At 45.1% G+C, this 25,761-nt stretch overlaps 3 protein-coding genes across 5 annotated transcripts; 1 reads left to right on the forward strand and 2 right to left on the reverse strand.

The window, feature by feature from the left end:
- Window positions 1-1,237: 1,237 nt before the first annotated feature.
- On the forward strand, window positions 1,238-18,961 carry Mars1 (methionyl-tRNA synthetase 1). 2 transcript variants are annotated; one of them, XM_004861223.4, is made up of 22 exons: window positions 1,238-1,398; window positions 2,198-2,288; window positions 2,443-2,521; window positions 2,600-2,734; window positions 3,264-3,339; window positions 3,590-3,762; window positions 4,463-4,569; window positions 7,184-7,300; window positions 7,444-7,647; window positions 8,368-8,569; window positions 11,338-11,412; window positions 14,149-14,319; window positions 14,485-14,580; window positions 14,713-14,830; window positions 15,209-15,422; window positions 16,760-16,891; window positions 16,965-17,069; window positions 17,162-17,348; window positions 18,249-18,320; window positions 18,454-18,477; window positions 18,565-18,657; window positions 18,749-18,961. In XM_004861223.4, the coding sequence occupies exons 1-22, from the start codon at window positions 1,290-1,292 to the stop codon at window positions 18,893-18,895; spliced, it is 2,727 nt and encodes a 908-aa protein (XP_004861280.1). In that variant the 5' UTR covers window positions 1,238-1,289; the 3' UTR covers window positions 18,896-18,961. The 2 variants fall into 2 exon arrangements, with proteins under 2 accessions (XP_004861280.1, XP_004861281.1); XM_004861224.4 differs by lacking the exon at window positions 18,454-18,477.
- On the reverse strand, window positions 18,898-19,877 carry Ddit3 (DNA damage inducible transcript 3). The gene is made up of 2 exons (XM_087192195.1): window positions 19,718-19,877; window positions 18,898-19,460 (listed from the first exon to the last, which is right to left on the reverse strand). The coding sequence occupies exons 1-2, from the start codon at window positions 19,853-19,855 to the stop codon at window positions 19,095-19,097; spliced, it is 504 nt and encodes a 167-aa protein (XP_087048321.1). The 5' UTR covers window positions 19,856-19,877; the 3' UTR covers window positions 18,898-19,094.
- On the reverse strand, window positions 18,898-24,090 carry LOC101715873 (DDIT3 upstream open reading frame protein). Of its 2 annotated transcripts, XR_015443386.1 has the most exons (4): window positions 24,028-24,090; window positions 20,694-20,741; window positions 19,718-19,883; window positions 18,898-19,460 (listed from the first exon to the last, which is right to left on the reverse strand). XR_015443386.1 is itself a non-coding variant. In XM_087192196.1 (3 exons), exons 1-2 carry the CDS (start codon window positions 24,088-24,090, stop codon window positions 20,700-20,702), a joined length of 105 nt encoding a protein of 34 aa, XP_087048322.1. In that variant the 3' UTR covers window positions 19,718-19,818; window positions 20,694-20,699. The 2 variants fall into 2 exon arrangements, 1 of the variants encoding a protein (XP_087048322.1); XM_087192196.1 differs by lacking the exon at window positions 18,898-19,460 and having other exon boundaries at window positions 19,718-19,818.
- Window positions 24,091-25,761: the final 1,671 nt, after the last annotated feature.

A 25,761-nucleotide genomic window follows, 5' to 3' on the forward strand; every position in this document is an offset into this window, starting at 1 on the left:
TGTGTGTGTGTGTGTACTGGGGATTGAACACAGGGAGTTTGCACTGGGCTACACCCCCCAGCCTTTTAAAATTTTTTATCTAAAAAAATTAAAAATGTTATCTATTTATTTTTTTTGAGACAAGATGTCACTATGTACTGTCATTCAGGCTGGCCTTTAACTCACTATGTAGTCCCAGCTGGCCTTGAACTCCTGGTGATTCCCTGCCTTAGCTGAATGCTGGGATTACAGGCTTGTGCCACCAAGCCTGGCTTTGTTTTTTATTTTTAAGGTAGAGTTTTGCTAAATTGCTAAATTGCCCAAGCTGGGTTCAAATTTGTGATTCTCCTGGCTCAGTCTCCCAGAGGCTAGGATTATAGCATGTACCACCACATCTAGCTCTCTACAGAGTTTTTAAAGGCCTACTTTAAAAAGGCCCAGTCTCAGAGTTCTTTTTTTAAAAGAATTAAATGAATAAATACATGTACAGTGCTTAGAACAATGCCTGGCTTATAAATCTATTAGGTATTACACATTCTTTTTTCTTTCTTTCTTTCTTTTTTTCCCGCGGGGCTGGGACAGAAACCAAAGCCTTGTTCATGCTAGGCAAGCACTGTACCACTGAGCTACATCCTCAACTCATATTATTCTTATAGGGATACTAAGATGAATAAGAAAGGTCTCTTTCTCAATTACTTACCTGTGTTTCCTTGCGTAATCTATATTTATTGTGAAACAGCCTTCCAATTTGACCTTTTTTTATTTTTACAGATCCCCTTCTCTCTGATGGCACTGTCTAGCCGTTTATGAGCTGTAGGCTGGTGATAAGTCAATATTTTAATTAACCACATCCTTTTTGGTTGACAGGATATCTACAGTAATTTGCAGTTGGTCACAAAAGTAAGCTCATAGTAATAACTCGACTCTTGAATTCAGAGTGGAGGATTGCGAGTAGCTACAGTCATGACAGCCCCTTCATTCATTCTTCACAACTACAGGATAAGAAGGCGCGGTTTCAGTCACCGCCCACTGGCTCTTAAAATTTAAACGTGCACTGAGCCCTAACAACCCCCTCTGGTCCTCCCACTGTAACAGCCTCGCCAGCACCGCATCTAAGGCGTCTCCGTCTCGATGGTAGCCTTTTCCTGTTTCTTTGCGTTGCATGATGGGAGAAATAGTAGGCTTTTCTGGAGCTCTACGCGAGCAACGGTCTAAAACAGAACTCTATTTCCCGGAATGCCTCGCGGCGGCGGCTCAACTCACAGGCGGGAGCCCGGTTCCGGTTGCATCAGCGTGGGATTCTTGGTGAAATGAGACTGTTCGTGAGTGAGGGCGCCCCGGGGAGCCTGCCAGTGCTGGCCGCTGCCGCGAGGGCCCAGGGCCGGGCAGAGCTGCTCATCAGCACTGTGGGTCCGGAAGGTACACTGGCTGGTGTTGGTGGGCGGTGGATGAGGGGGGCGGGGCAGAAGCACCGGGCATCACCTCGCAGTTACCTTGGCCGAACCCCTTTCTTCACCACACATCCCCAATCGATGTTTTCCCCCACTATCCTTGGTCACTCCAACCTTTCTTTCCTCCCTGTCGCATTTTTTATCATTTACTTCCCTTAATAAATCAGTATATTTTTTCCTTATTCCTAGCTTCCCCTCTTTCGTTTTCTGGAAACCTGCTTCATCTCAGTAACCCACACTCTCCCTTTCCCAGTCGTACCTCACAACTGACAGGCAAGCTCTTCCACTCTATCACTGACTGGAAAACCTCCAGGCACACCTTTGTTATTCTTAGGAAGCCCCCCCCCCCTCCCCGACATACACTTTAGTTTACCTCTTCTCATTCCCAGCCAACTGTTTGGGTGACTCTTAAGCAGTTCTCTTGTCAGTCTTCCCAGTTCTCTTAATTTTGTTCTCTCACCTCAGATCATTCCCAAGATATCTTAGTTGCTTTTAATTGTTCCACTTCTCAGCTGCAGCACTATCCCAAGACCAACCCCCCTTCCCCTCTCTGCAGTTCCCCATCTGTTGTTTCCAGCTGGCAGTCTCAGCTGAACACCTGCTGTCCTCTCCAGCATATTCTGGACCCACCCCCTTTCAGTGGTCCTATCCTGGAACCCCTGGGTTGAGACTGCCCATTTTTCTTTGTTTTCCAGAAACAATGTGAAGTTGCCCTAAGTTGACAAAGTTGTTTTTTTTTTCTCACCCATTTTCCTCTCCTGCATCAGAGTGTGTGGTCCCATTCCTGACCGAGCCTAAGGTCCCTGCCTTGCAACTGGATAGTGGCAACTACCTCTTCTCCACTAGTGCGATCTGCCGGTCAGTATTGGTCCTTGGTATGGGGAGGTGGCTGGATTAAAGCAAGCCTCGCTGCCCTTTGACCATATTTCTAACCACTGTTCATTAAGAGGTGAGAGAAATGGGCTAAATGGACCACTCTAATTCTACCTTCTGTTCTTTTCACCTGGGGCAGATATTTCTTTTTGTTATCTGGCTGGGAACAAGATGACCTCACCAACCAGTGGCTGGAATGGGAGGCAACAGAGCTGCAGGTACGACTAAGGCATGAGGGATGACAGGTGGCCCCTGGCTGTGCATGCTCATCTTGATCATTGTCCCTTGCATTTTAGCCAGCTTTGTCTGCTGCCCTGTACTATTTAGTGGTTCAAGGCAAGAAGAGTGAAGATGTTCTCGGGCCAATAGGGAGAGTGCTGACTCACATTGACCACAGCTTGAGTCGCCAAAACTGTCCTTTCCTTGCTGGGGTAAGTTGGTCTTCAGATAGAATTTGGGGAAGGCTTATGGTGTAAGGATTAAGAGGGAAGACTGTATTCAGAGTGTTCAAATCCTAACTCTCCACTTACTAGCAGTGTGACCTTGAAAATACTAAAACTCAGGGCCGGGGATTTAGTTCAGTGGTTTTGCTGCCTGCTGCGCAAGTGCAAGGACCCAAGTTCGATTCCCAGTACCAAAAAAAGAGAAAATACTAAAACTCTTTAATCTTAAATTTTTTTTCCATCTATGAAATAGAAGAAATATGAGTACCTACCTCATTGAATTATTGTGAAGATTAAGTGAAATAAAGTGGGTTTGTTTTTTGTTTTTGTTTTTTTGGTACCAGGACCTTGCGCTTGCAAGGCAGGTGTGGTGCCACTGAGCTAAATCCCTGGCCCAAAATAAAGTGTTTTAACACAGTATTTGACATGTACCAAGTTCTCAGTAAATATTAGATATTGATATTACTGAGGAAAATATGAATGCTTCATCTGTGTGTCTTTTTCTTCCCCAACCAAGGAGACAGAATCTCTAGCTGACATTGTTTTGTGGGGAGCGCTATACCCATTACTCCAAGACCCAGCCTACCTTCCTGGTGAGAACTGTGCATATCACTTCACTCTAAGCCTCAACCCCAGGAGCTTGGTGTAGTGGTTACACAACAGGCAATAGAGAATTGAGGGTCTACTTCAAGGTGCAGCTTAATAGGCAACTATAACATAAGAGGCTGAAGGAACTAGTAAAAGCAACTGGAGAAACCTCCAGAGGAGGTGAGGAAGTCCATTTCTGCCTGCCCAACCAGGTCCTTCTGCTTGCTGATTCTCTCTTTTCTCCCATGCCCACAGAGGAGCTGGGTGACCTGTGCAGCTGGTTCCAGACACTGAGTACCCAGGAGCCATGTCAGCGAGCTGCACAGACTGTGCTGAAACAGCGGGGTGTCCTGGCTCTCCGGCCCTACCTCCAAAAGCAGCCCCAGCCCAGGCCACCTGAGGGGAGGGTTGTCAGCAATGAGCCTGAGGTTTGGAACGGGATTGGGTATCCTCAGAGTCTTGGGGATGTTTTAGTCATTTGACAGGAAGGAGAGAGTCTTTCTTTTTTTCTTTTTTTCATTAAGTTTATTGGTACATTTTAGGTATACAGTACATTTACATTCATCATTGGGAACTTGTACCTTTACATGATGTATCTTTTTTTTTTTTTGGTACCAGTGATCAAACCCAGGTCCTTGCGCTTTTGAGGCAGGCGGTGGAACCACTGAGCTAAATCCCCTGCCCTACATGATGTGTCTTGGTTCTTATTTTTTTCCCCATTCCCCTGCCCTCCCTTCAATCCCTTGACCCCTCCCTATTTACAGAGACTTTGTTTCCATTTTTTCCTTTTCTCATATTTTTTCCTTTGCCTTCTTTCCTTGCCGCTACCCCCTCCCACTTCCCCTTCCCCTTTAGACCTTTTCTTATTTCACATTATCAGTTATACATTTTGATCCTTGTTTACACTTTCAGTTTCTCGCACCGGAGAAACTATTCAGTATTTACACATGTGTGTCTGTTTATTTCACTTAAGAGTATGGCCTCAATGTGCATCCATTTAGCTATAAATGTCTCTAGTTTCTTTTTCTTTATGACTGAGTAGTACCCCATTTTATTAAAAAATCACATCTTTATCCAGTAGGAGAGAGTTTCTTTATCTGATAAGGAATTCTGTCCATTCTTCTGTAGGAAGAGGAACTGGCTACCCTATCTGAAGAAGAAATTGCTATGGCTGTGACTGCTTGGGAAAAGGGCCTAGAAAGTTTGCCCCCACTTCGGCCTCAACAGAATCCAGTGTGAGTAGGCAATGAGGAGTGGGGCTTGGTTTTATACATGGAAATTGTTGACAGAGGGGAACATAACAGATAGGCCCTTTGCACTCATAGGACTTGGCCTCTAGTGGGATAGACAGAAATTTACAAAACTGTTACACAAATGTATAATTAGAGTTTTTTTTTTTTGAGACAGGGTGTTGCTCTGTAATTCAGTCTGGCCTTAAACTATGTAGCCCAGGCTGGCCTTGAACTCGAAACAATCTTACCTCACTCAGCCTCCTGAGTGCTGGGATTACAGGCTATTACAGATTTTCATGAGGAAAAGAACAGAATGCTAGGACAGAAAAGATTAGAGGACACTAATTTATTTATTTTTTTGTTTTTTGTTTCCTTTTTTTTTTTTTTGGTACTGGGGATCAAACTTGGGACCTTGTGCTTGCTTTTGAGGCAGGTGGTGAAACCACTGAGCTAAATCCCCGGCCTGTTTTTTGCTTTTTCCGCTATGTAGTTCAAACTAGCCTTGAACAACTCGTAGTGACCCTCCTGCCTCAGCCTCCTGTGTGCCGGGATTATAGGCGTGCCCCCCTACCCCAGAGGGCACTTATTTACAGGCCCCTTAAAAAGGACCATTTAAGACTTGCAAGATGAGGAGTCAGGTAGGGGTAAGGGTGGAGAAAAGATGTTTCAGATAGGTGAAGTGTGCAAGGGTCTAAGAGGCAAGAGAGTTTGGCTCTCAATAAGGAATTGATAAACTGCAGCTAAGTGTGGTGGCATATGCCTGTAATTCCAGTAGTCCCAGCACTCAGGGAGGATGAGATGGGAGGATTGAAAGTTCATTCAAGGCCAGCCTGAACTACATAGTGAGAACCTGTCTCAAAAAAATTAAATAAGCAAAAATTTAAAAAATATAAAAAGGGCTAAGGATGTAGCCCACTGGTCGATCACTTGCGGAGCCTGCATGAAGCCCTGTCTGGATTCACTTCCCAGCAAACCCCTTCTCTAAAAAAAAAAAGTCAGTATATGTGTTTTGGCTTTATGGGTTTTTTTGTGGTGTTAGGGATTGAATCCAGGCTCTTGTGCATACTAAACAAATGTTGTACCACAAAGTGGGTAAGGGCTCAGGATACTGGGAAGCCAGTAGTCAATGATAGGTTTTCCTGAAGGAAGAGATTTCTAAGCTGGATTTCAGAGACAATTATGGTATTTAATTATGGGGAGAAAGGCCAAATAATTTAAGAGAAATTAGGTCTGTGTTGAGTAAATTAGCTCTAAAATTGCTGGATGTTGTGGCTCACGCCTGTAGTCCCAGCTTGAAAGGCTGAGTGAGGCAGTAGAGTTCCCATGAGTTCAGTGCTAGCTGGGCTACGTAATGAGTTCAAGGCCAGCCTGAACTACATAGTGAGACCCTATCTCAAAAAACAAACAAATTAGCTGTAGAATGTTCTATGACGCAGACAGGCCATCTGACTTGGATGTATAGGGGCAGCTGGGAAGAAGGGATGAGGTTAATGCAAGGGAATTGGGAGCCAGTGCTTAGAGGATGAGAATGGTAGAAAAAAATGATAGAAGCTTTTGTGAGCTGTTAATGCTAAGGAGAGGGAGGGGATATAGGATGTTTGTGACTGAACTGTTAAGGATGATAAACCATGAAAAGAAGTACTGAGTTGAGTGACCTTGCCAGCAGATTGAATGGCATGACTAGGAATAACCCTGGAAAAGTGGGGAGGAGTTAGTGGCTGTGGGAGCAGTGGTTCCTGTTGGTGTGAGTTGGGCTATGAGGAAATGACAGATGTGGGTTAGGGACAGAAGAATCAAGAAGTAAGACTTACATATAGGGTGACAAGCTATAAGGATTTCAGATAGTGACTAGGAGTGCTGTTAACATAGCACCTGGGAAGAAGAGGTCAGCACTAGAAAACTAGTTTTTTATTTTTCTGTTTTGTTTTTTTGGTACTGGGGATCGAACTCGGGTCCTTGCGCTTGTGCAGCAGGCAGTGAAACCACTGAACTAAATCCCCGGCCCTAGAAAACTAGTTTTTTGTGACACTGTCTTGCTATGTCATTTAGATTGGCCTTGAACTTGAGGTGATCCTCTTCCCTCAGCCTCCCAAGTGCTAGGATTACAGGCATGCAGTACCATGCCTGGCTCTGGAAAACTATTCTTTTTTTTTTTTTTTTGGTACCAGGGATCGGACTCGGGACCTTGTGCTTTCAAGGCAGGCACCAGAACCACTGAGCTAAATCCCTGGCCCTGGAAAACTACTTGAATAGTGACAGTGGTGATGATTAAAGAGAGCCAAGGGACAGTTTTTGAATACCTGGGAAGTTTATAAGTCCAAGAAGGAGCTAATGTCACAGTAGTAAAAGGGACAGAAATGAGCGTTGGAATGAGGTGCATGCAGCACACACAGCAGTCCATGAGGCTTGCTCACTGTGGGCAGGGCCTTACCTGCAGTAGTGGGGGATGTTATGGTCTGTGGGCAAGCTTATGGTCCTGTGAGTTTGTATGAGGAAAGACTTCAGATGTTCAGGAACCTCTGATAATAGAACAAGGCTGTTTCTGAGTGTTCTCTGCACTTGTGTTCTTTCTTAACCCTTGTATCTCCCCTGTGTACTTTTCCTCCTTCCTTACCAGGTTGCCTGTGGCTGGGGAAAGGAATGTGCTCATCACCAGTGCCCTTCCTTATGTCAACAACGTCCCCCACCTAGGAAACATCATTGGCTGTGTCCTCAGTGCTGATGTCTTTGCCAGGTGGAGCCAGCTGCTCGGGAGAGACCTGAGGGAGGGTTGGGCCCCAAGGCAGTAAGATGCTTCACGGGTGTGCACTAGAGAGATCCTGAGGACAAGGAGCTGCCGAGGAGAGGCCCCCATGGGATCACCTTATTCTCTTCCAGGTACTCTCGCCTCCGCCAGTGGAACACGCTCTATCTGTGTGGGACAGATGAATATGGTACCGCGACAGAGACCAAGGCCATGGAAGAAGGATTAACCCCCCAGGAAATCTGTGACAAGTATCATACCATCCATGCTGACATCTACCACTGGTTTAATATCTCGTTTGATATTTTTGGTCGCACCACCACTCCACAGCAGACCAAGTAGGTTTTCTCTAATGTGGCAGAAATGGGGTTGAAGGCTGGGATTGGGAACAATGAGAATATTGTGGAAATAGAAGGAATCAGGGTGGCTGATTCTTAAACCTAGAACTCCTAAGCCTGGGATCTGAAAGTTGCCCTGAAGTTTGTATTCCAGGTCATTATCAGGCCTTCTGGAGGGGATTAAGTGTGTGAGGAATTCTGACCAGGGAGTCAAGGAGTGCCTGAGGGAAGGAAGAGACAGGACTTACCTGTTTCCCTCTAGTGCCTCCTCTCTTCTTTGGCTTCCTGCACATCTTTAGACATTCCCTCTCACACCTGTGTGTGTTTATGACAAATATACTTGTTCTTCCTTTGTGAGATACTCATCTTTAAAAAGCTATGAAACACTGCCAGGTGATGGTACTGTGTGGTTCCGCATTTGGACAGACTAAAGAGCAGCCACAGCCTTGAAGACAAAGCAGATTAGTTTAAATTCAACAAAAGTCAGTTCTCAAGTGCTGAGGGAAGAGATTGTGTGGGCAGATGGGAAGTAGGTGTGAGGGGTCTGAGCTTACACATTAAAATCTATATGAGGAGTAGATGGCCTTGGCTCTCAGGGCCCTTCTAGCTTGATTCTTTGGCTCTTAGACTGAATGAATTTGGATTCTTGGTTGGGTGGCAGGAGGGAGGGGTGTATACTTCCTCTGACTGTGCCTCCCCATCCCTTGCTCACCTTGCCAGAATCACCCAGGACATCTTCCAGCGGTTGTTGACACGAGGTTTTATACTCCAAGATAGTGTAGAGCAACTTCGGTGCGACCGCTGTGCCCGTTTCCTGGCTGACCGCTTTGTGGAAGGAGTGTGTCCTTTCTGTGGCTATGAAGAGGCCCGGGGTGATCAGTGTGACAAGTGTGGCAAACTCATCAATGCCATTGAGCTCAAGGTAAGAGGAAAACTTCCTGGGAGCCCAAAGGGATGATTTTTAAATTTTACTTTATTTTGTTTATTTATTTTTTTTGGTACTGGGGATCGAACTTGGGACCTTGCACTTGTGAGTCAGGCAGAGGAACCATTGAGCTAAATCCCCGGCCCTTACTTATTTTTGAGACAAGGTCTCACTGTGTAGTTCAGGCTGGTCTTGAATTCACTATGTAGCCCAGGCTGGCCTTGAACTTACGAGAATCCTCCTGTCTCAGCCTCCCAAGTGCTGGGATTACAGGCATGCACCACTATGCCCAGTTCTTCAGGATTTTTATTTTAGCATCTAAGACTTTTTATAGTAGCCTTTTCTGCTTCATCTCAGCAATTTATAATTCAGTTCATTTGAAATTTAAGGAATTACTATATGCTTAGTCTGTGCTATGAAATAGACAAGGTGAATCAGTTCACTTGATTTACCTTTGTTTAGATCCTTTTCCATAATTCTGTCTTCTAGTCTATGTTTACTCATATGTTTGTTCATTTATTTATTTGGTGAGCTTCTTTTTTTTTGGTACCAGGGATCAAACTTGGGACCTTGTGCTTGCAACATGGGCGGTGGAACCACTGAGCTAAATCCCCGGCTCACTATTGAACTGTTTTGAGTACTTATCATAGGTTTGTTACAGTTGTAGGGGCTGAGGATGAGGGAGTGAACAAGATAGATTTTCACCCAATTCAAGAGGAGACAAACAATAAAGGAGAAAATAACATAGGGTAAACTGCTGGGAAGAGAAAGTAAACTTTAAGTTTTAAATGATTAGACAGGGACTCTCAGAGAAAGTAATATTTCAACTGGGAGCTTAACTGAAGGATGAGAAGGAACAAATCAAGTGATAAGTGGAATTAAGAGTATTTTAAGTAGGGCCAGGGATTTAGCTCAGTGGTTCTGGTGCCTGCCTCGAAAGTGCAAGGTCCTGAGTTCAATCTCCGGTACCAGAACAAACAAACAAACAAAAAGAGTATTTTAAGTAGCTGGAACTGAGAAATATAAAGGCTACCAAGAGGTAGCGAAAAGCTAAAAAGGCAGGGTGGGGCGTGGTGGTACACGCCTATAATCCTTGGGATTTAGGATTAAATCTTGGGAGGCTGAGGCAGAAGTGATAATAGGGATGATGCAAGACTGTCAAGTGATATAGGGGAAATATTATACCTCCCAACTTGTTAGTTGTCTGATATGCTGAGTTCCCATTCTCTAAAACTGAATGAATTCTAGGAACAACAGAGATTAAGAGTAGGAAATATTTATTGAGGAATAGACAGCTCCACCTGAGGGACAGGAGGGAACTTGAAAAGTGGGTTGCCCACAAGCCCTCTTCTCAAATTTTATAGAGCAGAATAATGAGGTAGGTACAAAATCACCAGGGGGCATAAGGTGGGACAAAACTATGGTCAACCAATAACATTATAAGTATAGGGCTGTAGATTTAGCTCAGAGGTTCCAGCTCCTGCCTTGCTAGCGAAAGGTCCCAAGTTCAATCTCCGGTACCCCGCCAAAAGAAATAAGATTATAAGTTTAGTTGTTTAGGTAATATTGATCCAATGGGAACCAAATCACATAGCAAATGTATGTGGAAAGAACAAGGACCTTTCCTGGAAGGGATAGGTAATCAAATATCAATTGTTATTTATTGTTTATTCTTGGTGAAGTATGTAGGTGTAGGTGTGTAGTCATTCCATCTTTATCTTGAGGCCTGGGCTTCATGTACCTCTAGCCACAGTTGTAATGTGTTCTTATCTTCTGCACTGACTTGGAGGGCCTAGCCCTGTCTGACTGCCTATAATATTTCTAACTAACTTAGCTGTCCATAATAGGAGGATCACTATGAGTTTGAGGGCAGCCTGGGCTACATAGTGAGTTCAGGGACAACCTGAACTATGTAGTAAGGCCCTGTCTCAAAACAAAACAAAACAAACAAATAACTCTCTTGGAAGCCTTTGATGATTACCTTCACCTGTGTACTTCTTTAGCCATCACCCTTCATTGTTTGTATAGTCTTTTTTTTTGGTACCCAGGATCGAATTCAGGACCTTGAGTTTGCAAGGCAGGCAAAGTGCCACTGAGCTAAATCCCTGGCTCTGTATAATCAATTTTTGCCACACAATTAAGTATTTCTTGATGTTTTGCTTTGTAAAAGTCTGTACTTTTTTTTTTTTTTGGTACCAGGGATTGAACTTAGGACCTTGTGCTTGCCAGTGTACTTCTTATGCAAACTCTAACTAAACTGTAACCTTAAGAAGAGGGGGTGTGTGTCTTATTTTGTCCCTACCTCCCCTTACACAGCTAAGTACAGTGTGCTACCTGGTACCTAGCCTGTGCTCAGAGAATGCTTTGCCCTACTTGGGAGTGATGGGTCAGAAATGTGAAGGTCTGAGGAACAAATGTTTCTATACTGTGCAGATTCATTCTCTTAAGTTCAAAGACGGTGAAATAGTTGAGGGGTAGGCTTGATGTGAGGATGAAGCTAAGTTGGACGGTGGACTGACATGTTCATCCCTTTATGTTCCTCTCCTTGCCTGAACAGCAGCCCCTCTGTTTTGGGGTGGAGGGTTGAGATAAGGTCTTACTCTATACCAAGGTGGCCTTGAGTGTGAGTTGGCCTCAAATTGTTGGTGATCCTCCTGCCTCAGCCTCCAGAGCACTGGGATTATAAGTATGCACCACCACACTTAGCTAGCTCCTCTCCCTTGCCGGCAGTGCTGATCCTGTCTCGTGCTGTAATTTCTACACAGAAACCTCAGTGTAAAGTCTGTCGGTCGTCCCCTGTGGTGAAGTCCTCCCTGCACCTGTTTTTGGACCTGCCTAAGGTAAGTAGGCCTTTCTCTCTAGTCTTCAGGATGCTCCTTTTGCCTCCTCTGCTACTGATAGCTAATTACTCTCATGTTTTTAGTTTTTAGTTTTGGTTTTTGAGACAGGGTCTCACTACAAAACAAGGGATGGGGATGTAGCTCAGTGGTGCTGCACCTGCCTCAAAAGTGCAAGGTCCTGAGTTTGATCCCTGGTATCAAAAAAAAAAATTTTTCCCTTGCAACGGAGCAGCAGTCTGGGAGAATTTTTTTGTTTTTTTTTTTTTGAGAATATATTTTAAGACCATGCAAATACTTTACTCTTTATAAACACATTTCCTCTGAATTTAGCATTCATTGATTTTTTACCTTTTTTTTTTTTTTTTGGTACCAGGGATCGAATTTGGAACCTTGTGCTTGTAAGGCAGGCAGCAGAACCACTAAGCTAAGTCCCCAGAGCATTCATTGATTATTCATACCTGAATCAATTTTTTTTTTTTTTTTTGTACCCGGGATCGAACTTGGGTCTTTGTGCTTGCGAGGCAGGCGGCAAAACCACTGAGCTAAATCCCCGGCCCCCTGAATCAATTTTATTTTTTGAGACAGGGTCTCACTATTTAGGTCAGGCTGGCTTTGAATTCACTATGCAGCCCAGGCTGGCCTCAAACTCATGGCAATTCTCCTGCCTCAGCCTTGAGAGTGCTGGGATTACAGGTGTGCGCCACCATTCCTGACAATCTTTTTTTTTTTAATTACAAAAGTTACTTTTAGGAGTTGGGCAGCTCGGTAGTACACCCCAGTAATCTCAGCACTTGAAAGGTTGAAGCAGGAGAATCGTTGCAAGTTTGGGGTCAGCATGAACTACATAGCAAAACCTTGTCTCAAAAAAAAAGTTACTTTTAATACTTCGAGTTAAGCCCCACAGGAATAAAAACCCCTGAGAAGGAGTTGTGTTTTCACCCCCAGAAATGTCCCTGGGTCAGAGAGGCTACCTGAGAGAAGGAAGCACAAAAGGGGCAAAGGGCTTGCCTGGGGTACTGGGACCTGTGAACATGACAAGAAGGAAGCAAGTATGGTGGTGCTGTCCCCAGGTGCACAGGCAAAGGACAGGAGGGTCAGATATGGAGCCCCGAAGCTGCTTAGGTTCCTCTCTTCTTGTTTGCCCTTTACTGCTTCTGCTGCATGATTTCTGAGTCCCTCAGCTTGTGGTCGCAGCACAAAGCCTGTTATCTAGGTGCTTTCCCTTAACTAAGTTGCTCTGCTTTCTTCACACATTTTTCTGGTCAGCAAGCTCACACTAGTTTCCAAGGTCATGACTACAGCAGAAATGCCTCTGTTGTTTTCGCTTGTTCTGTGCCACCTGAACCAATCACAGTGATTTTCCAACACCGCTACACACTTCCACATTTACCTTTAATTTAGTTACCTACTTATCAAGTGTACATCTATGGATTATTTTTTTAATGGATTACAATCCATTTCTGTCTTAAATTATTTTCATGTTCAAATTTTACTTTATTTGGTCAGTGGGAGCTTCTTCAAGGTGTCTCTTTTACTTTTGAGATCCTGTATTTTTTTTTTTGGTACCAGGGATCAAACTTGGGATCTTGCGCTTGCAAGGCAGGCACCGGAACCACTGAGCTAAATCCCTGGCCCCCCTGTAATTTTTTAAGCATTTAATTTCTGGTATAACAAGATATTTAAAGTTCATTTTTAGTAGGGAATATTTTTAGAGTCTAAAATTTAGGTGGTGGGTCTACTCATTGATAGTAGGATATCTTTGCTTCTAGGCCCTTAACAGCAAAGATTTAAGCATTTATTTTAGGTTTGCATTGACATCTACAATTTCAGGCAAGCCTCACAGGATTTTTACTCACTTTCTCTTATTTCATATTTGTATCTTCTTTCCATAGTGGGTATATAATTTCCCAAAAAGCATCAGCACATTTACTCATTTGGCCAATCCCAGAATACATCTGAAATAATTTCAGAATTGCTTCTCCCTTACCTTTATTTACATATATATATATATATATTTGTTTGTTTGTTTTGTTTTGTTTTGTTTTGTTGTACCGGGGATCGAACTCAGGTCCTTGCACTTGCACCACAGACAGCAAAATCCCTTACCTTTATATACATACATACATGTATAAATAAACAAGTCCCGACTCCTCCTCTAGACTGAGGGTATACAGTCAAATAATGTGTTTATAATTTGCTTGGGTTAGTTTTTCTCCCTTTAGTGTACTTATATTACTGAGATAGATGGCACAGTGCATTTTGCCTTTTGCATTTTTAATGATTAACAGTTTATTCTGGAAATCACCACATAATTAATTCATAGAGATTATCCTCATTCATTAGGTTTATCTTGTTCATTTGTTGTGTTTTTTTCTTTTGTGGCACTGCAGATCGAACCAAGACCTTTACACTGAGATACATTCCCAGTCCCTTTTATTCTTTGAGACATAGTCTTGCTAAGTTGCCTGGGTGGGGCTTGAACTTTCCATCCTCCTGCCTGCCTCTTAAGAGTGCTGGGATTACAGGCATGCACCACCACACCTGGCCCATCTGTACAGTGTGAATACTTCTGTTGAATGAGTTTCTGTTAGTAAATCCTTAGAAATGGAATTGCTATGTCAAAGTCCTGAGTCTTTTGATCACGTTACCAAACTGTGCTTCCAAACAGCTATATATGTCTTTACGTTAACTATGTATGAGATTGTCTAAGACAACCCTCTTTCTCTGTCATCTCAGCTGGAAAAGACACTGGAGGAGTGGCTGGGGAAGACATTACCTGGCAGTGACTGGACACCCAATGCCCGGTTTATCATTCGGTCTTGGCTTCGGGATGGCCTCAAGCCACGCTGTATAACCCGTGACCTCAAATGGGGGACCCCTGTACCCTTAGAAGGTTTTGAGGACAAGGTAAAACTTAAACTTTATTCATGTCTCAAATTATTCACTTGAGGGTTGAGACTGTGGACTAACAAAATGGATGTAGATTATGTCTTATTGCCCCCTGAAGCTTTGGGTTGGTCCCTGAAGCTTTGGGTTGGTCCCTACCATGTTTCCTTCCTCTTTACTCTCCAGGTATTCTATGTCTGGTTTGATGCCACTATTGGCTACCTGTCCATCACAGCCAACTACACAGACCAATGGGAGAGATGGTGGAAGAACCCAGAGCAAGTAAGCAGTTCTTAGTTAGCCTGTCAGTGAGGAAGGTGTGGGGTGGGGAGTGGTGGTGTTATGATTATCTGGTATTTCTTGGGCTTTTGAAGAAAGCCTGAGGAGACCTGTCTCTCAACTATATTCTTCTAGGTGGACCTTTACCAGTTCATGGCCAAAGACAATGTTCCCTTTCATGGCTTAGTCTTTCCTTGTTCGGCCCTTGGAGCTGAGGACAACTACACCTTGGTCAAGCACCTCATTGCTACAGGTAAGTATCCCCAGAAGACTGCAGATGGAATGGTACTAGGGAATGAGGGCTGAAGGAGTACTTGGAAGAAGATCGTAGAAAGTTCTGGAGTTAGGAGTTGAGATGAAATTAGGAAATGCTTAAAACATGAAAACTTCACCCAGAGGAAGGAAACAATAACCTGAAGAAATTAACAATGCAAAAAAACCCTGCATAAGTATAAGCAAAAAGGGCCAGATGGATAGAAAGGTACTCCTGGGTTCTCTGTAGACCAGCTACTCAATGTGCTGTGTTCTTGGATACCTACTGTTGAGGTTGAAGAAAAGGGAAGAAGAGTTAGTAGGTTACAAAGGGAAAGAATGTGATTTGAGCAGATGGTTCTTCTTCATCTCTGTCCAGAGTACTTGAACTATGAGGATGGGAAATTCTCTAAGAGCCGGGGTGTGGGAGTGTTTGGAGACATGGCCCAGGACACAGGGATCCCTGCTGACATCTGGCGCTTCTATCTGCTATACATTCGACCTGAGGGCCAGGACAGTGCCTTTTCCTGGACAGATATGCTGCTGAAGAATAACTCAGAGCTGCTGAACAACCTGGGCAACTTCATCAACAGGTGAGTCTTGGTGAGGGGTCAGTCAGCAGATGAGCTGGGAAGAGGCCAGTTCTCCTTGCAGAGATAAGAATGTGGAGAGAATAAGTGGACAGGAGGCTGTGAGGGACAGAAGGATATGTGGAAAGTTGGTTTCTATCAACAGGAACCTGCTTCCAGAACATAGTATCCCACAAATGCTTGAGGGTAGTTAGCTAGAGGTGTGATTTTGCAGAGTTCGTCCACAAATGGAGTTTTGTTTTGAGACAGGGTCTCACTGTGTTCAAGGCTGGCCTCAAACTTGCTATCTTTTTGCCTTAGCCTCCTAAGCACTGGGATTACAAGCATGAGGTACCATGCCTAGCTCTTCCCAGAATGGATTTCTACTGATAAAACATTCACCTGCAGACCAGAAAAGTTTGGCTGAAAAAAGCTGTTTTTGTGTAGGGATAGGATGGTTGTGCTATACTTTTCAGAGTTGTTACTTTAGGCTCACATTCCACTGTTGGTAGCTATTACAGTCATTCTGTAATCCAAAGAAATGTCCTTCATGGCTTAGGGTTCTTCAGTCCCTCTCTTGGAGCCCAGGGTCTTTAGCTTAGTCCTGTTACTTAACCTTTCAGGTTTGGTCATCAGCCACATTTAATAGGTAAGTCTTCATTAGAGTACTTTTTTTTTGTTTTGGTACTGGGTATCTGAACCCAGGACCTTGTGCTTGCAAGGCAGGTTTAGTGCCACTGAGCCTAAATCCCTGGCCCTGGGGTACTTTTTTGATAGTAGATCACAATCATACATTACAACTTCATTTGGAAATAATTTTTTTTTTCTGGTACCGGGGCTTGAACTCGGGTCATTGTCCCCGTCAAAAAAAAGTACAGTTGTGGGCTGGGAATTTAGCTCAGTGGTTCCGGCGCCTGCCTTGCAAGCACAAGGTCCTGAGTTTGATCGCCGGTACCAAAAAAAAAAAAAAAAAAGTACAGTTGTTAAACTTTGTCAAGAATCAAATTCTTGGAGGAGATAGAGAACAAAGAATTATTATTTTGTGCTGGATGTGGTGGCCCACACCTGTAATCCCAGTACTTGGGAGGCCAATGCAAGAGGAACAAGAGTTCAAGGCCATCCTTGGCTGCACAGTGAGTTCAAGACCAGCCTGAACTACATACCAAGACCCTGTCTCAAAATACCAAAAGAATAAAAACCAAAACCTAAGAATTTAAGCTTTGCTTTCTATTTTGAGGAGCCAGAAGGTGTCAGTTCTGGGTAGAAATCCTGAGAGAAAGAAGAGTTGTAGAAATTGGGTCAAATTTCTAAAAGGAGACCAGAAAATAACTTTTTTCCTCTTCTTTCCTACTCCCATCAAGGGCTGGGATGTTTGTGTCTAAGTTTTTTGGGGGCTTTGTGCCTGAGATGGTGCTTACCCCTGATGATCAGCGTCTGCTGGCCCATATCACGTTGGAGCTCCGGCATTATCACCAGCTGCTAGAGAAGGTTCGGTGAGTAATCCACACTTCTTGTCTCATCTCAGTGACGAGACACTGACATGTTGAGATCTGCCCCCTTCCCCAGGATCCGGGATGCCTTACGCAGTATCCTCACAGTATCTCGACATGGCAACCAGTACATTCAGGTCAATGAGCCCTGGAAGCGGATAAAAGGCAGTGAGGGTGACAGGTACATTAAGGGGATAGGGCTGGCTGCCAGGACTAAGTAGATGTCAGGCTGTGTCCTTCTTGAAGTTTTGACTTATCTCATTCCTTCCTCAGGCAGCGGGCAGGCACAGTGACAGGCATGGCAGTAAACATAGCTGCCTTGCTGTCCGTCATGCTCCAGCCTTACATGCCCACAGTTAGTGCCACCATCCAGGCCCAGTTGCAGCTCCCACTTCCAGTCTGCAGTGTCCTTCTAACAGACTTCGTGTGTACCTTACCAGCAGGGCACCAGATTGGCACAGTAAGTCTAGGGCAGAAGGGCCAGCCTGTCTTAATATTTATGCTTTTGTCATAGTCTATGGTATGGAATTAAGACTTGTATCTCTCCAGTTCTGCTTGGTGGATGGAGCTTTTTTTGTTTTTTGGTACCAGGGATTGAACTCAGGACCTTGTGCTTGTGAAGCAGGCAGCAGAACCACTGAGCTAAATCCCTGGCCCAGGAGTTCTTAATAGCTCTTCTCTGAACCCCTTCCTCACTCTGTACTTGGGCTTTGTTTCTGACATTAAGTCCTTAGTATCTGTTTGCAAGCCAAGTATTATCTGCATATCCTTATTGTCTTCATGCCAGAACCTAGTACCTGGTCTATAAATATCACTGGTTTAAGAGGGTGGGGATTTAGCTCAGTGGTTTTGCCACCTGCTGCGCAAGCGCAAGGACCCAGAGTTCGATCCCCGGTACCAAAAAAAAAATATATATATATATCACTGGTTTAAGAAACACCATGATCACTTAGTAGCGGACAAAGAAAATGCAGCATAGCCAAAGTATGGGATGAACCTCAAATTGTTAAATTCTCTTTGATCCTATGATACTTTGGGCTTAGTATTAAACGCGTTCCTGAAACCAGTAGCTATTTGTTCAGTGTTATTCTAAATGTTAAAATGGAAACACACTCTTTGTAAATAGGGAGGTGAGGAGGGGGTGAAGGGAGGGCAGGGAAATGGGGAAGAAATAAGAACCAAGATACATTATGTAAAGGTACAAGTTCCCAATGATAAATGTAAATGTATTGTATACCTAAAATGTACCAATAAAAGAATTTATGAAAGAAAAGAAAAAGTGGGGTTGGAGAGGCCCTCTGTATAGTGTGGTAGAGTTTACATGTAACCAGTGAATGATTCTGCAATTCTTTTTTCACAGGTCAGTCCCTTGTTCCAAAAATTGGAAAATGACCAGATTGAAAGTTTGAAGCAGCGTTTTGGAGGGGGCCAGGTGAGAGAGCTAGACTATGCCCTCACCCAGCTACACCAGCACCTCTTTAGTTTCCCCAAGTATCCCTTACTCATCACTCTTTCCATCTTTTGGCCTTCCTGCTTCCTCACTTACTTTTTCTTTCCTATCTTAGCTAGAAGAGTCCTTGGAGTTGAAGGTAAACACTTTCCCTGAGATGCTATCTAAAACTGGAGGTCAGAGGATATTTATGGCAGCCAGTGATAACTCTGTTGTTGTTCTCCAGGCAAAAGTATCACCCATGCCAGCAGTTGTAGAGACTGTTAAAACAGCTGGAGCACAGCAGATTCAAACACTGATGGATGAAGTCACAAAACAGGTATGAAGCTTAACCCTATGGGAGCCTGGGAAAGCCGAATTCTAAACAGGTCCTTTTGTGGTCTCATTACCCCCTCCCCTCCTTTTCTTAGGGCAACATTGTCCGAGAACTGAAAGCACAAAAGGCAGACAAGAACCAGGTTGCTGCAGAGGTGGCTAAACTCTTGGATCTAAAGAAACAGTTGGCTCTAGCTGAAGGGAAACCCCTTGAAACTCCTACAGGCAAGAAGAAAAAGTGAGAAAACGTTCATAAAGTCACTTTAATGGATGTAGACAATAAATAAATGTACAACCTCTATATACAAGCTGAGACCCTTTCCTTTTGTCTACCCCAAGAATTTGAGGGTCACATCATTGGCACTGGTATGAAGGTGGTTAATAGCTACTTCTGGGAAAGGTAGGTGGTAGCCAGAGCTTGGGAGTGATGGCCCCATTTGTTCATGCTTGGTGCAGATTAACCATTCGGTCAATCAGAGCTCGGCGCGTTGCCTCTACTTCCCTGGTCAGGCACTCAATTTCCTGCTTGAGCCGTTCATTCTCTTCTGTTAGCTGTGCCACTTTCCTTTCATTCTCTTGTTCTTTTTCCTTCACTCTTTGCTTTCCAGCCCGGACTGGCCACTGGCCACTCTGTTTTCGTTTCCTGGTTCTTCCTTGGTCTTCCTCTTCCTCCTGAGCTAGGGAGCTCTGACTGGAATCTGGAGAGCGAGGGCTTTGAGAGGTGCTTGTGATCTCTGGTGGTCCTGGTTCCTCAGTCAGCCAAGCAAGAGATGCAGGGTCAAGAGTGGTGAATGTTTTTGATTCTTCCTTCAAGGAAATGAGGAGGGTATTAGTTGATAAGGGAAAGGTAACATCACCCCTGTTCCCAGCTTTAGTTCTATTTTTATTTTATCTGAGATAGAGTCTCACACATAGTTCAGACTGGTCTGGAACTCACTATGTAGCTCACGCTGGCCTCAAACTCTTTGGCAATCCTCCTGCCTCAGCCTCCTCAGTGCTGGGATTACAGGCATGCACCCCTCCCTCCCCCCACTTGTTCTCAACTTTAGGACTAGCACTCTCACCTCTTCGTTTCCAGGGGGTGAGATATAGTTACCCCCGTTTTCATCTGAGGACAGGACTTCCTGCAGGTCCTCATACCAGGCTTCCAGCTCCCAGTTGGACACTGCCCCAAAGGAGAAAGGCAATGATTCAGCTGCCATCTCTGCAGTTGGATCAGGTTCTGGAAAACTATACATTTAGAATAAAAGCTCCACTTAGAAACAGTCTATACCACAGGCTGGCAGACTAGTCTTCCTGTTTCTGTAGATATAATTTTATCAGAACACAGCCATATCTGTTTATTTACATATGTTTTATAGCTCCTTTAATGCTACAACAGCAGAGATGAAGATGAATATTGGTGATAATATGTCCTAAACACCTAAATTATTCACTCTCTGGCTCTTTGAAGTTTACCAGTCTTTAGTTTATACCAGTAATTCCTTCTCTTGGGGGTGGGGTGACTATGGGAGTTGAATCCTGGGCTTTGTGGATCCCAAGCATGTTCTCTCACTGAGCTATGCCAATAGCTTAATACTGTTGTTTTTTCCTTGCTCTCTGCCCAGGACTTAAAGAAGCAAAGTACCTGGATATACATTCTTATGGGATCCTAATGAAAGTCTTCAGTCCACTGAGAACTCCACTGGTAGTTTCTGGGGACAATGACCAGACCATTTGTGCTTCTTTCTTCTATGTGGGGAACTTGGGCAAATGGTCTTTTGATCTGTTTAACCTTGATGGGGACTAAGGATTAGTAAGACAAACCAATTGTCTTTATTGGGGTGACTTTGAGAGCCAGCTTTCAATTAGGAAATGCTCTCAAAATAGTGATTTTTGACCTTATTATGGGGTAGGCCAGGATAGACATGGTCTGACAGATTCAAACCTTCCTCTTCCACCTTGGCTAGGTCCTTTAATAATTTCCTAGGATCCCAGCAAGGGAGCCTAAGTAGCTTTCCTTATGAGTTGGTTTTAGAAAAGGATTGAGTTAAAATTTACCTGCTTTCAGGTGTGGTGATGTATGAAAATACACTTTCTCCTGGAAGACTGTGGAGAACAAAGACAAATGTCAGCCATTTTTGGAAGGGGGAGAGGTAGGCCTCCTGTTGGTCCCTCTTTACTTCCAGTCTTGTGAGATAAGGATAATTAAAGGGTCCTATGGCCATTTCCAAGGATAGAGGAAAGTTCAACTATTTATTTTTAGTTACTGACATTTGTAGTCCCGATTACATAATAGTACTGGCCAACTCAGCTTTCTCTAAATTCAAGGCAGGTCTCATGCCTGCCAGGGTAAGAACTACAGAAAAGGAAACAAACATAGGTATTTTCCTAACTCCATTCCCACACTGACATCCTCCAAATGTACATTTCCAGTTAGGACCTCTCCTGGGATCTCTAGCTCTGATGCCTATTGCCCACTTGCCATCTCCTTTTGTATATTTAATAGGCACTTGGATTATATCCAAAAACAATCTTACTGATGTCCAAGGCTGTCCCTATCTGTCTTGATAAAGGAAACTAGATCCTCAAGCCAAAAACTTTGGTATCACCCTTGACTCCTCTCCCCTCATACCCCACAATCCACACTATTAGCAATTTCTTTCTTTTTTTTTTGAGACAGGGTCTCGCTATGTAGTTTAGGCTGGTCCTGAATTCACTGTAACCGAGGCTGGCCTTGGACTTGCTGTGATCCTCCTGCCTCAGTCTCCAGGTGTGTGCCAACATCCCCAGGTTAACACATTTTTTTATATTATGTTTTGTAAATTAATTTTATTGGTACATTTTAGGTATATAATATGACATTCATCATTGGAAATTTGTACCTTTATATAATCTCTCTTGGTTCTTATTTTTTCCCCATTCCCCTGCCCTCCCTTCAACCCCTCCAGCCCTCCCTATTTACAAAGACTTTGTTTACATTTTTTCATTTTCTCAAGTTAACAAATTTTTTTTTTTTTTGGTACCAGGAATTGAACTCGGGTCCTTGTGCTTGCGCAGCAGGTGGCAAAACCACTGAGCTAAATCCCCGGCCCAAGTTAACACATTTTTTATAAATACTCCATACCTAAGCATTTCTTACCAATTCCACTGTTTCTAAATGTACACCAATTTACTACCATCTTTACCCTGCATTATTTCAGAAACCTTGAGGGATTTTTTTTCTCCCATTTCTCCTTCCACCAGCCCTATCCACAATATAGCAGCTAGAGTGAGCCTTTTACTCATTCAGTTATTTTTGCAGTGGTGCACACTGTGTATTAGGTAAGTGTTCTACCATGGAGCTATATTCCCAACCCTTTTAAAACAGGTCAGGCCGGGGGTGGGAGTGGTGGTGCACACCTGTAATCCCAGCACTCGGGAGGCTGAGGTAGGATCACAAGTTTGAGGCCCGCATGGGCTACATAGTGAGTTCAAGGCCAGCCTGAACTTATGGTGAGACCCTGACTCAAAAAAATAAAACTTAGGGGCCAGGGATTTAGCTCAGTGGTTCCACTGCCTGCTGCGCAAGCGCAAGGACCTGAGTTCGATCTCCTGTACCAAACAAAAAAACAAAACAAAAATAAAATTTAGGTCAATCTTCTACTCAAAAACCTCCAAGCCAGGAGAGTGAGATCTGTGGCACTCTGGAGGCTGAGGCAGGGAGACTGCAAGTTAAAACCCTGCCTGGGCAATTGTGCAGGACCATCTCTTAGAATAAAAAATTAGCTGGAGATGTAGCTCAGTGCAAAGTCCCAGAATTCAACCCCAAGTAACACAAAAACTTCCAATGATTTACTTATTTCATGAGTATTAACGACTAACATTCAGCCAGGCATGGTGGTGCACACCTGTAATCCCAGCACTTGGAAAGGTAAGGCAGGAGAGGATAATTGTGAATTCAAGGCTAGCCTGGGCTACATAGTTTAAGGTCACCCTGAACTATGTAAGAGGCTGTGTCTCAACCCCTATCCTTCCCCAAAAGACTTAAAAGTTCTCAGACTGACTTGTACGGCTCTACACAACCTGCATCTTTGCTGCTCTAAGCTTTCTTCAACCATTCTCCTTCCTGTCTGCTCTAGTGTCTAGGAATAGTCCCCTGGCCTGTTCCTAAAGGTACCAGGCATACTCCCATCTTAGGGCCTCTGCTCTGGGTGTTACTCCTGGAAAGCTCTTCCACATATCTGCATGGCTCACTGGCTGGCCTCCTTTGGATCTTTATTTAATTAGCACCTCAGTAAGGAAATTCCTACTTGATAACTAAACTCTACACTGAACATTATTCTTTTCTGCTTTAGTTTTCTCCATGGCATTTATACCTCCCACTGAAATGTAAGTTCTATGACACTAGTTTTTTTTTTCTCTCATTCAAGGATATACCCTCAGTTCCAAACTGCTTGGTACATAGTACCAAGCTCAGTAAATATTTGGAATGAATGAAAAAATCGCCCCTAGTCTCACAATAGGGAAGGAGAACTAAACCCAGAGGCAAAGCGGCAACTGCCTGTGCCTAGGGACTAGAGATGCAATATTGCTCTGTGTTTCTCTTCAGGGCTGTTCTCTTTGGGGAAAACTCCTGTGTGGGACGTGGCTTTCATCAGCAGTGGAGCCCCAGTCTAGAGGGCTGTACAGCCAAACAGGGGGCTGACCTGACGCAATGGTTACACAGAGATTAGTTGGGAGACAGGAGGGGAAAAAGGCAGGGATCAATCCCAGGAGGGCGATACGCTGGGGAAACCCCAAATGGCTTTCCACACTAAAAGCGAACCAGGCTGCTCTCGTGTGAGGCCCAGTGAACTCTGGGAAAAAGGGAAAACCCATCCGCGATCCCGGTCCATCCGTACCCCTGCTCCCAAAGAGCTGTGTCAGTCTCAAGGTTCTCCAATCTTCTGCAGGCTCCAGGGGTCCCATCTACTCCACCTCCCCACCCTGGCGCTGCAGCTGAGCCAGGGTTGGGGGTGGGGTAGAGGGAATGCCGCCGGTGGCAAAGTGACAGAACTGCCTGAGCCACGGTCACCCAGTCTTTTCGAAGCGGGGATGTGTCCTGCTGCCCCGCCTGTCAGAGAACAGGCCAAAGGAGGTGGCCTGGGGTCGGCGACAGAAAATTTCCGGATGGCAACAGAGGTCCCTCTGCGTAGCAGCACAGAGCAGAGGCCGTGCTCTGCGGAGAGGTGAACAGGAAAAGGAAAAAGGGCCACTCTTAAATAAAGGGTTCTCTCCATCCTTTAGATGGTCCCTAAATTCGCTCCGGAGGGGAGGGGCCTCATCCAAAAGGGCGGACGCCACAACTTTGGAGGGGACAACCGAAATTCGTGAAGACGGGGAAGTAAAGGACAGACGGGAAGTCAGTACTCGCCTCTCTCCTCAGGTTCCGGCTCTGATTTTGGCTCTGTCGCTGCCACCGGCTCATCTTCAACATGATATGCTGTCTGTCTTACACCCAAGCCTCTGACCTCGAGGGAGCTGAGCCGAGATCTTTTAGCAAGGCCTTGCCCTCCTCTCGGGGATGGGATCCAGAAGCCTACCAATCACAAGGCGGCACACCGGCATCGGCCCCGCCTCATTCTTCACAACCGCCACTCAGGAACCCCGTAGGACGGCCTCCATCGCGCCCTCTCGGCAGGAGGTCGACGTCGTGTTGGACCCGGAAGTAGCTTTGGGTCACGCGGCTTCGCGGAGGCGGTGGGTGAGTCATGCGCGCGCGCGGAGGGGAGTGTGGAGGGGGGAGGGGAGGGCAGGGGGGCGGGGATGATGCAATGTTTGGCAACCGGTGTCTGCGCGCGCACGCGCAGGGGACAACGAGGGTGGTGGGAGGTGCGGTGGGTGGGGGAGAGGAGAGAGGGCGGGGCGCCAGCTCCGGGTACCCAACGGCCCCAACGGCTATCAACTGTGGGGCCCCCCAGGCTGCTGTGTGGCATCTCACTGCAGCTTGTACCCTCCGAAGCTGCTGTTCCGCCCACTTAGCGTTATCCCCTTTACCTTCCTCTTATGAGACTCCCATTTTCCCTGGCTTCTCCAAGCGATTGGGTACTTAGGCCTTGAAATCACTCTCAAAGTTTGCATCCATCCACCTGGATTGACATTTTATTAAAGAGGTCTCCTCTTTTAACCTTCTAACTCCCCAAAAGATGCCGAGGTATTGGTATGCGCTTGATAGACTTATCTGCTCCTCTCAAAAGAGCACCCTTGATTTTTATAATATAGTTTCTGATAGCCCTGATGTGTTAAATCTATGTTCTTTGCCCAGTGAGGCCGATTCTGTTTTCTCCCTTATTTTTCCTCGTGGTGCTTTTATGTCTTTCAAAGACCAAGACCCTCCTTTTTACTGTCCCAGAGAGCAAATCCCGCGACTCCCTGCTGAGCTGGCACCCGCACCGGTCTCGGTGTCAGGTCGCGACCTCCAGGGGAGCCGAGCTGCCCGGACGTGAGTGCAGCTGAGCTGAGCGCATGACTTCCCTGGACGGGCTGTCAAGAGCCCAGATTCTGGCCACAGGTCCCTCGCCTCCCCGGCGATCCTACCGCTCTCATTTGTAAAGATAAGTTGTGAAGGTAAAATGAGAGTATTCTGATCATGAACTTGGAAGCAACTTGAACAAAAGTAGAAAGCACTACGCAAAATGCAAAGTATTTTTCTGGTATCATGAAAAGAGGCTTCGTGGTGGCCTGTTACCTGGCCTGTCATACCCTCATGGGGGCAGCCAGAGTTTGTCTAAGCAGAAACTGTTGAGACCGGTTGTGGCTGGATGGTGTGGCAGTGACAGGTCCGTGGCCCGGCTGCACCGCTGCTCCAGACCTCCATTTCCCTTTCTGTAAATGGAGGTGGGGGGCTGGACCAGATGGTCTCTCCTGGCCTAAAGACAGACCAGGTTGTCAGTGACAGGCGGAGGTCATGTGACTTGACCGGCCGAGTTCGTGTTATGACATGTTGACCTGGGTAGGCGGGTCAAGTCCCAGAACCCTACCCGGGAAGCCTTTGGGGCGGGGCAGGGCAAGTCGCGACTTTCATCTTTTGAGGCTGGCTCCTCCCGGACCTGGCATTCCTGGCTCCCCAACAGATTGTGGCTTTCGAAGGACCCTTTCCCGGGGAGGG

The sequence above is a fragment of the Heterocephalus glaber genome, unplaced genomic scaffold (assembly GCF_053883595.1).
Source record: "Heterocephalus glaber isolate CG9 unplaced genomic scaffold, H.glaber_assembly_v1.0 deba00001569, whole genome shotgun sequence".
Lineage (NCBI taxonomy): Eukaryota > Metazoa > Chordata > Mammalia > Rodentia > Bathyergidae > Heterocephalus > Heterocephalus glaber.

What these genes read in the sequence shown, in the direction of transcription:
- LOC101715873 (XM_087192196.1), bottom strand. Translation starts at nt 24,090, where the DNA reads ATGTTGAAGATGAGCCGGTGGCAGCGACAGAGCCAAAATCAGAGCCGG. An exon ending in GCCGGAACCTGAGGAGAGAG is followed by an intron (nt 20,742 to 24,027) that starts GCGAGTACTGAC and finishes TGTTCTCCACAG; the next exon opens with TCTTCCAGGAGAAAGTGTAT.
- Mars1 (XM_004861223.4), top strand. Translation starts at nt 1,290, where the DNA reads ATGAGACTGTTCGTGAGTGAGGGCGCCCCGGGGAGCCTGCCAGTGCTG. An exon ending in GGGAGGCAACAGAGCTGCAG is followed by an intron (nt 2,522 to 2,599) that starts GTACGACTAAGG and finishes CTTGCATTTTAG; the next exon opens with CCAGCTTTGTCTGCTGCCCT. An exon ending in CGGCCTCAACAGAATCCAGT is followed by an intron (nt 4,570 to 7,183) that starts GTGAGTAGGCAA and finishes CTTCCTTACCAG; the next exon opens with GTTGCCTGTGGCTGGGGAAA.
- Ddit3 (XM_087192195.1), bottom strand. Translation starts at nt 19,855, where the DNA reads ATGGCAGCTGAATCATTGCCTTTCTCCTTTGGGGCAGTGTCCAACTGG. An exon ending in CACCCCCTGGAAACGAAGAG is followed by an intron (nt 19,461 to 19,717) that starts GTGAGAGTGCTA and finishes ATTTCCTTGAAG; the next exon opens with GAAGAATCAAAAACATTCAC.